This window comes from Corticium candelabrum, chromosome 3 (assembly GCF_963422355.1).
Source record: "Corticium candelabrum chromosome 3, ooCorCand1.1, whole genome shotgun sequence".
In the NCBI taxonomy this organism is placed as follows: domain Eukaryota; kingdom Metazoa; phylum Porifera; class Homoscleromorpha; order Homosclerophorida; family Plakinidae; genus Corticium; species Corticium candelabrum.
This window is the reverse complement of record NC_085087.1, coordinates 6,921,036-6,936,035: the sequence shown is the minus strand read 5'-3', so window position 1 is coordinate 6,936,035 and position 15,000 is coordinate 6,921,036. Positions and strand designations below refer to the sequence as shown.

Genomic DNA, 15,000 nt, shown 5'->3' with positions numbered 1-15,000 from the left:
ACTCTGACGTTTACTGTGGATCTGAGTGGAATATCCTGTAGGCATACTGCCTGTACACCAATATCTGCATGAGTTGCACTCTTCTCACTCTCATTGTCTTCACTGTCTTGCCAAGTAGATTCCATTTCTGTTTCTCTTTCCACAGGTGCTTTGGAGTGCTGACAATTTCCTGTAGAAGCTGCAAAGTAAACGCATAAAAGTCAGTCTAGACTGCAGCGAAGCCTCGCCGTTGTGTTCACACTTCAAGCCTAAGGCTACTAACCACACTTCTATCAATTGTCAATACGACGTTACACAATAGCTACATACCCTAGCTCTTTGTCTCTTCTCATATGCTCCCTCTTGCTTGTCAACTCACTCTCACCGCCAGTGGACGTTCGTTTCCGTGTTCGTTCCAAAGACATAGCTGACGATCCAGAGGCGCCTGTTCTCAAATTCGCTCTGACAAAATGCGTTGGAACGACGTCTGGCTTCAGGCGTGCTCGCCTGGCGATGCCAAAGGCGATGCCAAACGATGAGGCCAAAAGATGATCGGTTTCAAAACAGTCCTCTGTAAAGTGGTCGCTGCATAGAACCGAATACCGTGAAGGCCCATTCCATTTGTCTCTAGTCCTCTGTACTGCTTTCTGTCCATCGCTTTCGAAGAACTTGGTCTTGTGGGAAAGAAAACAAGCTGACTTGGTCGCTGTGTGAGTTAGAACAGCCAGCCGCAACACATCGCTTCACCATTGTAGACCTGATTTACTTCTGCGCGAGCAGTTTCCGTTCAACTTGTGATGTCACGACGGACACGCCTCAAAATTGCCGGAAGATGAAAGGCGGAGCCAAATATAGCCAAAAGAACCCTCGTTTTAACCCTTAGAACATTAGCTAAAAATTCTAAAAAAATTCATGCATTCATTTGACTGGCAAAGCAACGTTTCTAAGTTATAAAATAGGTAGCGATTTTTGCATGTCACCCTCCCTTTAATCTTTGAGTATGTCTTCTAAAATAAACAAAGTCATTTTATTGTTTAGAAGCTTTTTGAAAATGATTTTGATTATTAACTTTCAAATTTACTGATTGAACTGGCAGCAAGAAACAGTCATGTATCTCAACAGGTCACACATCTCCTGCAATCTCAGACATGTGGATGGCACAATCAGAGCCATTACCTCACCATTATGACTTGTTCTAATTTACTACAAAGTGCAGCTGTCACTGTAGATGCATCTACTTGGACTGTCTGAGAAAGTCTAAAACTTCTTAATCTGGGTCACATGCTCAGGGTGGCTCCATAATTATGCCCATGTCTGTAGCTATCAGCAGTTCAATACAAAACAACTAAACTTTTGTCTTTCCTGTATCTTCTATATACACTATTTGTACAATGACTTCCATTATAATGAGTGTTCATCTAGTAAGAAGAGGCTGAGGTTTGTGTGTCTGTCCTTCACTCGTGGTGTGATATCATACTTTACAAGTCGACATAAATGAACGTATTGGTGGCTGCTTGACATCCTGCCACATCCAGTCAATGATGAAATATCAGAGATGATCAAGTTGAAGTGAACCTAGAGACACAATCAACGTCTCATTGGTGTGTATTTGATATACTGAATAATATGTGAGTCAAGAGACACTTAAGTGGTCGATTATGTTCTAACTATCTTGTGACTGTTTGCGCTCAGTTGTATGTTTCTGTTTTTGTATGTCTGTTGCTTGTGTGTCTGTCTGTATTTGTGCTGCTCTACAATTGTTTTCTTTCCACTCACACTCATGCATACACATTTGAACTCGACAGATTCACCAACAGTATGTCATCCAACTTAATAATGTTACCTTGTTCTAAGGCAGTTACATCATTGCTTTGTGTGTAATTTCAATCAGTTGTGTCATCCTATCAATAACCATCTTGTTCACAAACAATCCACTGTCATCAAAATTTTCTTACTTTCTGATGATATTTTCTTCTGGATGATAGTCTTCTACATATATTGTAGCTGCACACAACGATAAGGCTGTTGGTTCGCAGCAAGCAGAGTGTGTTGTCTTGTTTCTCTTATTTCCTTTTCCCGTCCACATATAGATAATTACTTCTTTGTTTCAGAGCAAACAACAATTATTGTTATGTATAGGATTATCACTCTGTATGACTCGTGTTCCAATCAGTTTGTGCCAAGCTTAGATTCAATCTCTCTCCTGACTATTCCTCCCACTCCAGCTTTATCACAAGCGACCAACAACTGCTGAACTGTAGCATGTTGGTTTTGATCTGTCCAGGCTGACAAAACTTTACGTGATTTCGCTTTCAACATGTAAATTGGTTGGTCACATTCCCTTAGCACTCCTTCTGAAACACCAAGGTATATACCTAGTTCATGCCAACAATGTCCAACGCTTTCGGCTACTACTTCTTTGATGAGTGGAGTGACCCTGTCAGAGTCACCAGGTGGAGTCGTCTTCTCAGTTGCTGCATCAGGCAACATCAAGTAACTCAAATGCTTTTGAGGTTCAGATGGAATGCGAGCAACAAGTAGAGCATCATACAATTCACATACCATCAGTTGGTTGCCTCTTAACTCTAACCACTTACTTAATATGCAGAACGCCGGTGGCTGGTCAAATCTGGAGTCAGAAATGTTTTGCTGTAGCTTTGATAACGTAGACTGGTCAGAACCAAATATGATACTTTTTAGGTCACGCCAGGTCTCTCCAATATCTACTGCTATCTTGTCGAGATCCGTTTGATTTACTGGAGTTGCATGTGTAGAGGACAAAGCTTGAGAAAGAGGAATGCCATTCTTTACACTTGGACACACTAAATGAATACAAACATATACACTCTACGCGACCAACAGTATTCATACATGTTGTTACCTTCTTTTATTGCTTGCTCATGTTTTACCATCTCTGCACTGCATCTTCCAGCTACAGTGTCTACTGCAAATGGTCCCCATGTTTCATCTGGTATCAAATAGATACATCGATCGAGGGGAGACTTTGTACTTGTAGAAGAACTTCCACTGTAGATGAATCTATCAGGGAGAACACCAGGAACAGACTGGAGAAGATCCTCCATGTCTGACACACAACGAAGAAGAACATGCCACAATCTGCCAACACTGTGATGTGACTTGACTACTCTACCACTGAGACATAGAGAGCCACGTGAAGTATTCTTGCTGCAATTGATAAGCAAAGTCACTGCACCATAACACATCAGCAGTCCACTGCTCCAGTGACGAATAAAATTGGAGTGACAATGGCAACGAGCAGACAGTCGTTCAAACAAACCCAATGGACGTTCATATGCAAATGAGTATTGCACTGCAACTTGTATGACTCCTTGTGGTATATCTAGAGGCCAAAGGTCACTAACATCCTCTGGTTTCTCATCATTGAGTAACCATGGCAACAACAAACCAACATTATGTTGTTTTAGCTTAGAAATCACTTGGCAACTGTCTGTTTGCTCTTGATGACGATTTTGTTCTATTGTGTGACCAGATGAATCTGATGTCGGGTTGGTGCTACTTGGCGGAGCTAAAGTGATCTGACGTCTTCCCAGAGCGTGTGCCAGTTCCTGAACTACATCATCTGATGAGCCAGTTAGATAACCAAAGTCGAGAGCAAGAAAAAGCTTCATAAACACGTCAACATGACGATCTGCAGTAAGATGGAACTCACTCCACAGAGCCAGCAGCATAGATATGCTAGCAATGCCATTAAAAACAAGATCACTTTTCATCTCCTTAAACTTCTGATGACCTATATCTACTCCAATAAACCGATCATCATATTCTAAAGATTCGTGATCATGTCTGAAAACAGCCTTAAGTAAAGTGACCACAAATGGTGGTACAGGAAAGAGAACTTCTGCTAAAGTCGGGTGATGAGAGTAATACAGAATGCTTCCTACCTGGTTCAGGTAGTTTAGCAACTCACGACAGCTTTCTTCTGTCAGTCCGTGCTCTACACACAGTCGCATTGCATAAGAGACATCTAGAATGGGGACAGACGTGTCAGCTTGTGGTGTAATCAACTTGTCTTCTACAGTTACCCATGATGACGGCAGCTCTGTGTGCAGTGAAGGCATCAGCCTTTCATTACCACACAGTTCTCTTAAATGAACCTTCACACTGACTACACCCTCGTGTGTAGCTGCACTCGTCAATAGCACATTTTCTTCAACAGTTATTCGCTGAAAGTCGAAAAAGTGAAGACGTTCTGATACGTATTTGTTCTTTGGAGAACCACCAGTTGCAATGATTCGTTTCATTCGATCAATCTCAGCTTGTCTGATCTTCAAGAATTGACGTAGACGAGTGTGCAGATGTTCACTCCACTTTCTACTCATTTCTTCTCTTGACGTGTCGACCATCAGATCAACTTTACTCACAACAATAGCAATGTGAGCTCTGCTGTTTCTGTCATACACAACTTGCAGGAAATCTGCAATATTTTGTCGAAAACATTGTTGAGTAAACTTATACTGATTGCTGTCAACAACAATCAATACCAATGAATTGTCACTGATGAACAGCTGGTTAGTTAGCATGTACGCTCTATGGCCACCACTGTCAAGGAGTTTGCATTCTATTTTATCATCCAGCTTCATCACTTTTTCTACTACCCCTATAGTTCTCTTATCGGCTTCTGCCAGAAATGGTTTACCACTCTCCAGTGCTTCAACGAAGCTTGTTTTTCCTGCCATTGTAGTTCCCATCACTAGAATCTTTATTCTGCCACGTCGCACTCCACCCACCTTATCCAGCTCACGGAAATATTCTCTTATAACACGAATGCCTTGGTTGCACACTTCAATGGGTGGAAACACTAATGGGCATCCATCAACGCTCAATTCCTCAAGTTTGGAGCTAAAGACAAATTCCTTAGGAAGATGAGTGACTGAAGTTCCTGATATGTCGACTTCCTCAATTGTGACTTCTACAAGTACATATGACAACAATTGTTAAGCAAAACAAAACATTGAGTAAACAAGTACATATGGTGTAGACTGAAACCCAATAATCATTTTACAAAGAAACAAATACAAGTAAGTTTCAATCACTTCATTCATTAGACATCATGTCTTATCATCTCGATAACACACTTCACCTCTCTTTTACTCCATTATCTATTATGCTATACACTCTTATCTGTTAGTCTACTAAACACAACATTTATCATATTCACATCAGAAAGCAGCAAACTTGCCAACTATGTGCATGCCACACTTACCATCCATAATTAAGACTAAATCATCCAACACTCTAATTTAACCTTACAAACGTAAATAAGTTCATGACTAACTAAAATGGTTACGGATTTTATTGTACAAGTGCAATCAACAATGTGAAATGCAACTAATTTATTAGTAAGTTACTTATTGATTAGCAAACAATGACATATCATCTATAAACCTATTTCGTTGCATGTTGTCAAGTGTATTCATACTGTTGCTACGATTATTTTTAGAGCATCAAGGCATTACACATAGCAACGGGTCAATACGCATAGCAACGGGTTAATACACATAGTAACAGTGTATTTACACGTGAATACACGTAAAAACCTCTGTATTGTAATGGCTCAAATGTTTGTTAATATATAGAATGTGGCAAGAGAGAGGCGACATGCAACAAAACACTTAGAACATGGCAGGATCGACAATACCACAATACTCCCCTCAACTACTCAGGCTTCCCTCCAAAATTAGCCTTTGCTTTGCCTATACAACACCATACTTCATCACATTTTATACACAATTGGAACTACCCGTCACCTCTCACTCTTACTGACATAACTCACACTCCAACAATTCTCCAACAATTACAGTCAAACAAGTCAAAGTTAACTAGCCTATTTATGCCTGTTAATTAAGCTGATTGGCTGATAAGAATGTGACCTTAAAAAGTTTAAGATAACATATGTTATAAATACTATACTTGATTAAACAAATAATTATCGCTTTCATAAACGACACTTTGAACACACATGCTGGACAAATGACAATGTATGATTGAACACTACAACTGTTGAACATTATCTAAAGACAAGAAGAACAAGAAAGGTAAACACACAGACAAACTTTCAAGACCATAAAATATAAGTACCGTAAATGGTAAATGCCAGAGATGCTTATTAATGTATATCAAACAAATCTATAGCCTTTGTGCTTGATTAAGAGCCCAAGCGCCTAGTCAAACAGAGGCGCTTGCGAGCCTTCAACAAGACATTTTTAGTCATGAAGTTGACAGTACTTAATTCCACAACCAACCATCCCAGCTCCCAAACTATCAACCATTGAATGATACATGTACTTATCAGATCACACCTGTAGAAAACTTCTCTCACATCTTCCCCATATGACATCGAATAAGCACATTTGGCCAAATATAGCCTTGCCAAATTAGGTAAAGTAACAGTGCAAAAACAAGAAAGGACAATAACTTGGGCAAAGACACTTAACTCTCTAATAATGTTTGTTAACAACACTTAAGTTGTATTGTGTTTGATATACCACACTGGCTAGCTGGCTTTACAGACAGCCACTTATTCAGACATTTAGGAGTAAATTACTACTATGACAACAAACAAATTGAACAAATTTTTCTTATTATTAGAAACAAGCAAACTTGCTTCAGAGTAACAATGCATAATATAATGAATGTCACTCAAGAAAGTATTGTACATGACTAAATTAGTGGTATCTTTCTCTAGTTATAACAGTCACGAGTCATATTACTATTTACCTGTATTTGGTACACTTTCTATACCACAATTGCTTAGATCCAATCTCCACAAGTTCAGTCCATTCCATATATTGTTGGGAAGACACAACAATCTCTTGTTACCAGATAAATTCAATGTTTGTAAATGTTTCCACTGCAAACATGAAACTGTTGGAAATACTTCTAGTTTGATTTCTGACAAATCCAGCTCTTCTAGATCAAGGAGATCCTTCAATTCAGCTGGCAGCTGCTGTATGTTACACCCACTCAAAATTAACTCTTTCAACTTGGTAAGACCTGTACATGAGAAAGGCTGAAGATTTTTGTTCCATGACAAATCCAGCTCTTCTAGATCATGAAGATCATGCAATTCAGCTGGCAGCTGCTGTATGTTACACTCACTCAAATTTAACTTTTTCAACTCGGTAAGACCTGTACATGAGAATGTCTGAAGATTTTTGTTCCGTGACAAATCCAGCACTTCTAGATCATGAAGATCATTCCATTCAGCTGGCAGCTGCTGTATGTTACACCCACTCAAATATAACTTTTTCAACTTGGTAAGACCTGTACATGAGAATGGCTGAAGATTTTTGTTCCATGACAAATCCAGCTCTTCTAGATCATGAAGATCATGCAATTCAGCTGGCAGCTGTTGTATGTTACACTCACTCAAATTTAACTTTTTCAACTCGGTAAGACCTGTACATGAGAATGTCTGAAGATTTTTGTTCCGTGACAAATCCAGCACTTCTAGATCATGAAGATCATTCCATTCAGCTGGCAGCTGTTGTATGTTACACTCACTCAAATTTAGCTTTTTCAACTTGGTAAGACCTGTACATGAGAATGGCTGAAGATTTCTGTTCCATGACAAATCCAGCTCTTCTAGATCATGAAGATCATTCAATTCAGCTGGCAGCTGCTGTATGTTACACCCACTCAAATTTAACTTTTTCAACTCGGTAAGACCTGTACATGAGAATGTCTGAAGATTTTCGTTCCCTGACAAATCCAGCTCTTCTAGATCATGAAGATCATTCAATTCAGCTGGCAGCTGTTGTATGTTACACACACTCAAATTTAGCTTTTTCAACTTGGTAAGACCTGTACATGAGAATGGCTGAAGATTTCTGTTCCATGACAAATCCAGCTCTTCTAGATCATGAAGATCATTCAATTCAGCTGGCAGCTGCTGTACGTTACACCCCCACAAATTTAACTTTTTCAACTTGGTAAGACCTGTACATGAGAATGGCTGAAGATTTTTGTTCCATGACAAATCCAGCTCTTCTAGATCATGAAGATCATTCAATTCAGCTGGCAGCTGCTGTATGTTACACTCACTCAAATTTAACTTTTTCAACTTGGTCAGACCTGTACATGAGAATGTCTCAAGATTTTCGTTCCATGACAAATTCAGCTCTTCTAGATCATTCAAGACTGTTGCCTCTCTTATCATCTCTGTGTTGCAATATTTGAAAGACTGCAGATAGTTGCGTGCTAAATTCACTTTGCACAGTTTCACATTGTTGCAGATCATAGACAAAGTTGCTTGTGTCAAACCACATGCCACCATTTCCACTTCCACAAGAGTACTGGGCAGTTGACATGACATTAGCTCATCAAACAGCAATGGATTGCGACGGTTACCACACACAGACAAAACCTTGAGACATGGAAGAAGAGAAACAACAGTTGGGACCTCCTGGACACCAATGGCTGGAAGCCGCCGTGAGAAGTAGGAAGTTCTGGAATTGTGATAATCACTTGTATGCAAATGAATTTCTTCTAGTTTCCTCAGTTTGGCAATGCCTTCGGGTATAGAGTGTATGTCGTCTGTACAAAGTTTCAATACCTCCAGTCCGCTCGTCTCACATATTTCTTCAGGAAATGCAAACAAGTGTGCATCTAGAAGATCCAATTCCAACCTGTTGAGCTCGTTAACTTTCGGTAAAAACATTTCCAACTGTCGCTCCTCAACGTGAGGCAACGCCATGAGATCATGCGACTTGTAGCTCAAGACGATATCACGTGACATGCTATCGCATTACGCACTGATATCAACGATTAGCCAAAACGCTGAGTCACATGATCATTCACATGACTGTTTTGTACACGTCCGTTTATTTGCGTGTTTACCGTCCCCTTGTTTTCTACTTTTCCTAAGTCATTTTATCTTTACTTGTAAGCTAGATTGATTAATCCTAGCTAGAAACCCTAGCTGTCATGGAAGTAAACATGCAAACTTCCTAGTAGTTTAGATTACGTATATAGGCCTGGTATAGGTAGTCGTCGTTTTGCGATCGTGATCAAGACAATTGAAATGTACAGTCTAGGTATGCGCTCAGTTCCGTTGTAATGACGGTGGTATGGTATTTACTGACATAGAAATTGATATCAGCAAACATTGACTTTCAACAGTGTTAGATGCAGCACAGTGTAGTAAAGGATTGATCTTACTGTAGTACGGGACGTGTGAATAGTTGACTGTAAGTGGCATTCAACTCCTGAAGGTGTTTCTCGGTGGTCACGTCTAGCAATACACACAGTTCCTAGCTACAATACAAAAGTAGGGGCGACGGAAGTTCATGAAGCGTCCTCGTCGCCGTTTGCTCAATAAACGAATCGTTCCTGGACTCATCTGTAGTCGGACACGGAAACGATTGAAACTGGTTGTGGGGAGGAGCAATTTGAAATTTGTATACACACACGCCCGCGCCCGCCCGCCCGCCCCCCCCGCCGGCCGGACAGCCCTCCCGCTCGCTCTCCCCCCACACACGGGTAAACAAACACACACACACACACACACACACACACACACACACACACACACACACACACACACACACACACACACACACACAGGACAAACACATGGACAAACACAAATGCGCACATGGACACACACTTACACACACATACCATCTCATCTGTTGATTCTCTTTCTTCTTTTCCAGGAGATTTAACATCATATCTCTAATGCTTCTACCAGAACATCTAACCTATCACGTCTATGTACTGCATAATACGTAGCACAGTGTTGTATGAATTGATCATGTGATTCTAGTATCACTAACCATTAGTACATGCTATACATACGTAGAGCTGTGTTCATAGTTGTTTGCTTCTAGTTACTGGTCTGTTTCGATACTATAGTAGAAGCACTGAATATTAAAGATGAAAGTTGACCTTCATTTCGTGTTCATCCTGTAATGATAAATGTGTGTAGTGGTGGACAAGATATGTGCATGCACATGCACTTACACACGTGCACACACACGCACACACAGACACACACACAGACACACACACACACAGACACAGACACACACACACACACACACACACACACACACACACACACACACACACACACACACACACACATTCACAGATATGTAAACAGACAGACAGACAAACAGACAGATAATTTATTCTCATACAGATTGTACTTGTACATATGCTAGCATTTTCTAAATACAAATCAGTCCTTGCAAACAACAAAGTCATTAACTAATGGACTTGACTTTGAATGTCAAAATCAAATAATCTATCTAAATCACCATGATTAGGTGACAGTTTGGAAAATTTTCTAAGGATAACTTTGGCATTGCATCTTTGCAGAATTGTAGAAAATCTTTTTCTACAATACGACATGAACATGGAAACATTAAAATTGCCTTCTAGATTTGCTGATTGTTGTGACAAATGCTGCAAAAACTTCTCTGCCTTTGTGCCCCACCTCCCAAAATGTTCTATCACAAGAGGAACACATCTTGATACATATCCTCCTGGAACAAGCTCTTCTGAATATTTTTTCATTTTCTTGTCTTCTCTTGTCACGGCAGCATGACCATTTCCTTGCTAGCCCTCCTAATGATGTCCTGACTCCATGGATGAGCCAGGGACACATCAATATCCAAATTCTGTCCAGTATTTGGATCAAACATTGTAATGTCTGGACGGTCTTCAGTATTGATGTATTGATGTCTTGGTTCTGTTTGATGGGGAAGGTGAAGGTCAGACAGGCACTCACTCCACCCATTTAAGACTGAATGAGACCACACAGGTCCACCCCATATTTACAGGTTAAAAGATGGTATCCGTATTTATCCAAATCATGACCACAATCATACTTTTTAATCCAATTGGTGAAAGGTAGAGCTACTCCCAACCTCAGGTAAGACGCTAAAGAAAATTCATTTGTTTTTAAAGCGTACTTAGCAGAAGTGGGGATGACATCCAGCCACCAGCCCCTCGTCCTTGCAGAGACCTCAACCGTGCTGCATCTCTATCAGACTGCGCTTGTATAATAATATCAGTAGCACTATTACCGGCAATCTTTGTGGATAATCCATGCTGTAATTCCTTTGGATATGAGATAAAGTTATCAAGAGACTGTCGTTCTCCATCTTCATGGTTTAACTTGACAGACAGACAGACAGACAGACAGACAGACAGACAGACAGACAGACAGATGACGAACAAACAGACAAACAAACACACAAACAGAAGTCTGTACAAACAACAGCTCGACAAACATGACTGCATGATGCATAAAGAATGAAAAGCACCAACAAAAACATTGTCTATTCAACAGTTAATGTTTCAGGTAAGCACACAAACAGACAGACTGATACACAAGTTGTTCATCCACACAATTTCAAAACATTTCGTTTATTACCTCCGTCACTTTTGTTGATAGAAATTGTCACATCAGGGTTGCGAGGAAGAACAACGATTCCTTGTTGTCTCCTTGGCGTCGGGACGCGATCAAGAAAGTACTGCAAAGAGCCTAACTCACATAGCAGACCACGACTGAAATACTGACCTTCAACAGAGATCTAAAGAGAAGACAACAACGAATAATATCTACAGAATTTTGTATTTGCTTGTTATATGTCTGTCCTTCTGTCTACTTGTATCGATGTAAGTATGCATGATTACCATTTTTAGTGTGTGTGTGTGTGTGTGTGTGTGTGTGTGTGTGTGTGTGTGTGTGTGTGTGTGTGTGTGTGTGTGTGTGTGTGCGCGCGTGCATGTGTGTGTGTGTGTGTGTGTGTGTGTGTGTGTGTGTGTGTGTGTCAGTGTGTATGTGTGTGTGTGCGTGTGTGCATGTGTGCACGTGTGTGTGTGTGTGTGTGTGTGTGTGTGCCTGTGTGTATTTTTATTTTTAAACAAATATATTCTTATTTGTGCTAAAGCCTGCTTATGTGAGTCTGAAAAAGTAAACTAAACATAAACCCATAGATCTGTACCTCTACTAGCAACAAAAATATTTAGAACCATCTTTGCATTATACTTCCAAAGACAATCAGACCTTCATGTAAGTTTGCTAGTGCCTTACTAAAATGGTAAGACCGTTTGTACGACTAGTCTTCCTTGCAATGTCTTTGATAACCTGGACTAATGCACGATACTATCGTCTTTCAAGGTAGACTGTTGCCAACCACATATATACATATGTATAGCTCCTCTATATCTTATAGGGTCCTACATGTGTATGTAAGTTGTCTGTTTGTCTGTCTGTCTGTCTGTCAAAAATCTGTCTGTCTGTCTGTCTGTCTAATACATATATTTCATACATTGAAACTAGTACACTCACATTAAACTGTAAAACAAACAAGCAAGCCCGCAGGCCCTACGCTAAAACTAACTGCTAATGCCTAAACTGTCAAAAATCTGTCTGTTTGTCTGTCTGTCTATCTGTCTGTCCAATACATATATTTAAAACATGAATCTAGCAACATACAATATGTAACTACGAGTCAAATTATACAGAATCACCTAGAGACTACAGATATCAACTACTAAACCAACTGAGAACTAAAAATTACATTTTCTAACTACTAAAGAACCCAAAGAGGGTCCAGTTATTACAACACTAATTATTGGAGATGAAAGCGGCTTGTTTTTGCGTGGACTCTGCAACCCAAGGATGACATCTTGCGTTGGATTACTCTAGCATTGCATCGCTGTAATTGAATGCTGAACCTTTTGTGCCAGTGATCCATAAATTGTGCCGAGTTGTGCCGACCATTTTTATCAAAAGATTGAGATCCAAGAGAACGTAGGTATTGGACTCCTTCATCACCCCATCTACCGAAGTGTTCAATGACTAAAGGCTTAAAGATTATTTGGTTGCCAGTTGGTAGCCTTTCATCTTGATATTTGATTTCTTTTCTTTTCATCTCTTCGCTTTGAAGCTAGACCATCTACTTTTGAGGATGAGGGAAATACCTCTGAGCTCCAGGGATACGCAAGAGAGATGTCTAAATCAATACTCATACCAGAAGATGTATCGAGTGCTATAATGTCTGGTCTGTTATCCGAGTTTGAGTAGCGATGTCTTGGCTCTCTCCTGTGTGGTATGTGAAGTTCACTTAGACAGTCAGCCCAAACATTTGCAATGGATTCGTGACTCCAAACTGGACCACCACCAACCTTGCATGTTTGTCAAAAATCTGTCTGTCTGTCTGTCTGTCTGTCTGTCTGTCAAATTTTCATATATTTTTATACATCAAAGCTAATACAGGTGAAACTAAAGTAACAGCTAATGAACAACAAGTGTCACAACTACAATTACAATTACACAAATAACAATTAGCATTAAAAAGCTCCCCTACGGAGCCTACAAACCGAAATTTAGTTTACTGAATTGAAAGTTGAACAACATCTAAACTCTGGTCAGTATTCTGTCCATATGTTACTCTGATCATCTTTCTAGCCAACACCGAGGCATTGCAACGCTGAAGTTGTACTGACAAGCGTCTTCTCCAATGTCTGTCTGTCTGTATGCATGTATGTGTGTATGTCTGTCTGTCTGTCAAGAATCTGTCTGTCTGTCTGTCTGTTTATCTTTCTGTCTATCTGTATGTATGTATGTATGTCTATCTGTCTGTCTACCTGTCTGTCTGTCTGTCTGTCTGTCTGTCTGTCTGTCTATACCATCTCTATTTATCTACCAAACATAACTAACACAAACTGATCTACACATCAATAAAACAATCCCCACCTCACCTGTCCATGAAGTGCAAGCGTGTTCGGTCCCGGATTCATTTCACACCCACAAGCTTCCAACCACACAAGCTTCGCATCCACACTGTCCGTATCAGAAAGACTCCACAAGTCATCATCAACCTTCCCACTAATCGCAGAAACATCCACCGACTTGCTCATCGCGTCATCCTCCATCTCGTTCATCGCCTCCAGCATCGACTCAACAACCAAGTCAGTCTCAACTGCTGGTGCAGACTGGCCACCCTCCACTGTCCCTTGACTATCCAATACATCAGCATTACCATCCAAGTCAAGATCCATGGAGATCATACCGACACTCGCAGACGGTGACTGACTCTCTCCCTCTTGACTTTGATTCAACTGGATGCTGTCGGTCTCTCCGATTGTTTTCGTTCGCTTTTGACTTTGCAAGTCGTTGCATGCGTTTCAGTTCGTGATCTGACGGCATCAGCTTCACCTTAACCGACGTGTCTTTGAGTCCCGGACGAATGCCGCTGTGAATCGGAGACTGTAGATATGGTGTATGCATGCAATGCAAACTGAGTGCGACTCGATCGAATGTGATTGGCTAAAAATAACTTTATCATTGATATTAATTGGGTGTTGAGTAGGACGACGTTGTACCTTGAACAGTAGACTGACGAACTCGATTATGATGGTGACTTCGCTGTTTGTGTAAAAGACGCCATCTTCGTTGCCTGGTTTCCCGCTCTGGTAGTTGAATATGGCATCGAAGGGTAGCAGTACTGGTGTGCAGAGCAGCATAAAGAGACGGCACAAAGAAAAGGTTTATTGTCTGTCTACTTGTCTCTCCATATGTACATACAGCCGTATGTTTGTCTGTTTGTATCTCTGTGTGTCTGTTTTATTTGTCTGTGTGTCTATGTGTCTGTCTGTCCGTCTGACTGTGTCTATGTGTCTGTTTGTCTGTGTGTCTGTCTGTTTGTCTGTCCGTCTATCTGTGTGTCTGTCTGTTGTCTGTCTGTCTGTCTGTCCATCTGTCTGTCTTTCTCTCTGTCTGTCTGTCTGTCTGTCTGTCTGTCTGTCTGTCTATCCGTCTGTCTGTCTTTTTCCCTGCCTGTCTGTCTGTCTGTCTGTCCATCTGTCTGTCTGTCTGTGTGTGTCTGTCTGTCTGTGTATGTCTGTGTGTCTGTTTGTTTGATTGTTTGTTTGTGTGTGTGTGTGTGTCCTTCTCTCTGTCTGTCTGTCTGTCCATCTGTCTGTCCGTCTGTCAAAGTAAAATCCGTCCGTCTGTCTGTC

General features: G+C 40.6%; 3 protein-coding genes across 6 annotated transcripts; all 3 read right to left on the bottom strand.

Moving 5' to 3' along the window:
- Positions 1-1,336: 1,336 nt before the first annotated feature.
- Positions 1,337-3,752, bottom strand: LOC134176821 (uncharacterized). 3 transcript variants are annotated; one of them, XM_062643484.1, is made up of 4 exons: positions 2,861-3,752; positions 1,935-2,801; positions 1,823-1,880; positions 1,337-1,554 (listed from the first exon to the last, which is right to left on the bottom strand). In XM_062643484.1, exons 1-2 carry the CDS (start codon positions 3,729-3,731, stop codon positions 2,149-2,151), a joined length of 1,524 nt encoding a protein of 507 aa, XP_062499468.1. In that variant the 5' UTR covers positions 3,732-3,752; the 3' UTR covers positions 1,337-1,554; positions 1,823-1,880; positions 1,935-2,148. The 3 variants fall into 3 exon arrangements, with proteins under 3 accessions (XP_062499468.1, XP_062499467.1, XP_062499469.1); XM_062643483.1 differs by having other exon boundaries at positions 1,823-2,801; XM_062643485.1 differs by lacking the exon at positions 1,823-1,880.
- LOC134177714 (malignant fibrous histiocytoma-amplified sequence 1 homolog) lies at positions 3,752-8,758 on the bottom strand. The gene is made up of 4 exons (XM_062644492.1): positions 8,284-8,758; positions 6,739-7,014; positions 3,831-4,930; positions 3,752-3,757 (listed from the first exon to the last, which is right to left on the bottom strand). Exons 1-4 carry the CDS (start codon positions 8,756-8,758, stop codon positions 3,752-3,754), a joined length of 1,857 nt encoding a protein of 618 aa, XP_062500476.1.
- Positions 8,759-9,760: 1,002 nt separating this feature from the next.
- Positions 9,761-13,930, bottom strand: LOC134177146 (uncharacterized). 2 transcript variants are annotated; one of them, XM_062643884.1, is made up of 3 exons: positions 13,741-13,930; positions 11,405-11,564; positions 9,761-9,927 (listed from the first exon to the last, which is right to left on the bottom strand). In XM_062643884.1, exons 1-3 carry the CDS (start codon positions 13,921-13,923, stop codon positions 9,923-9,925), a joined length of 348 nt encoding a protein of 115 aa, XP_062499868.1. In that variant the 5' UTR covers positions 13,924-13,930; the 3' UTR covers positions 9,761-9,922. The 2 variants fall into 2 exon arrangements, with proteins under 2 accessions (XP_062499868.1, XP_062499867.1); XM_062643883.1 differs by lacking the exon at positions 9,761-9,927 and having other exon boundaries at positions 11,296-11,564.
- Between the last annotated feature and the right edge of the window lie 1,070 nt (positions 13,931-15,000).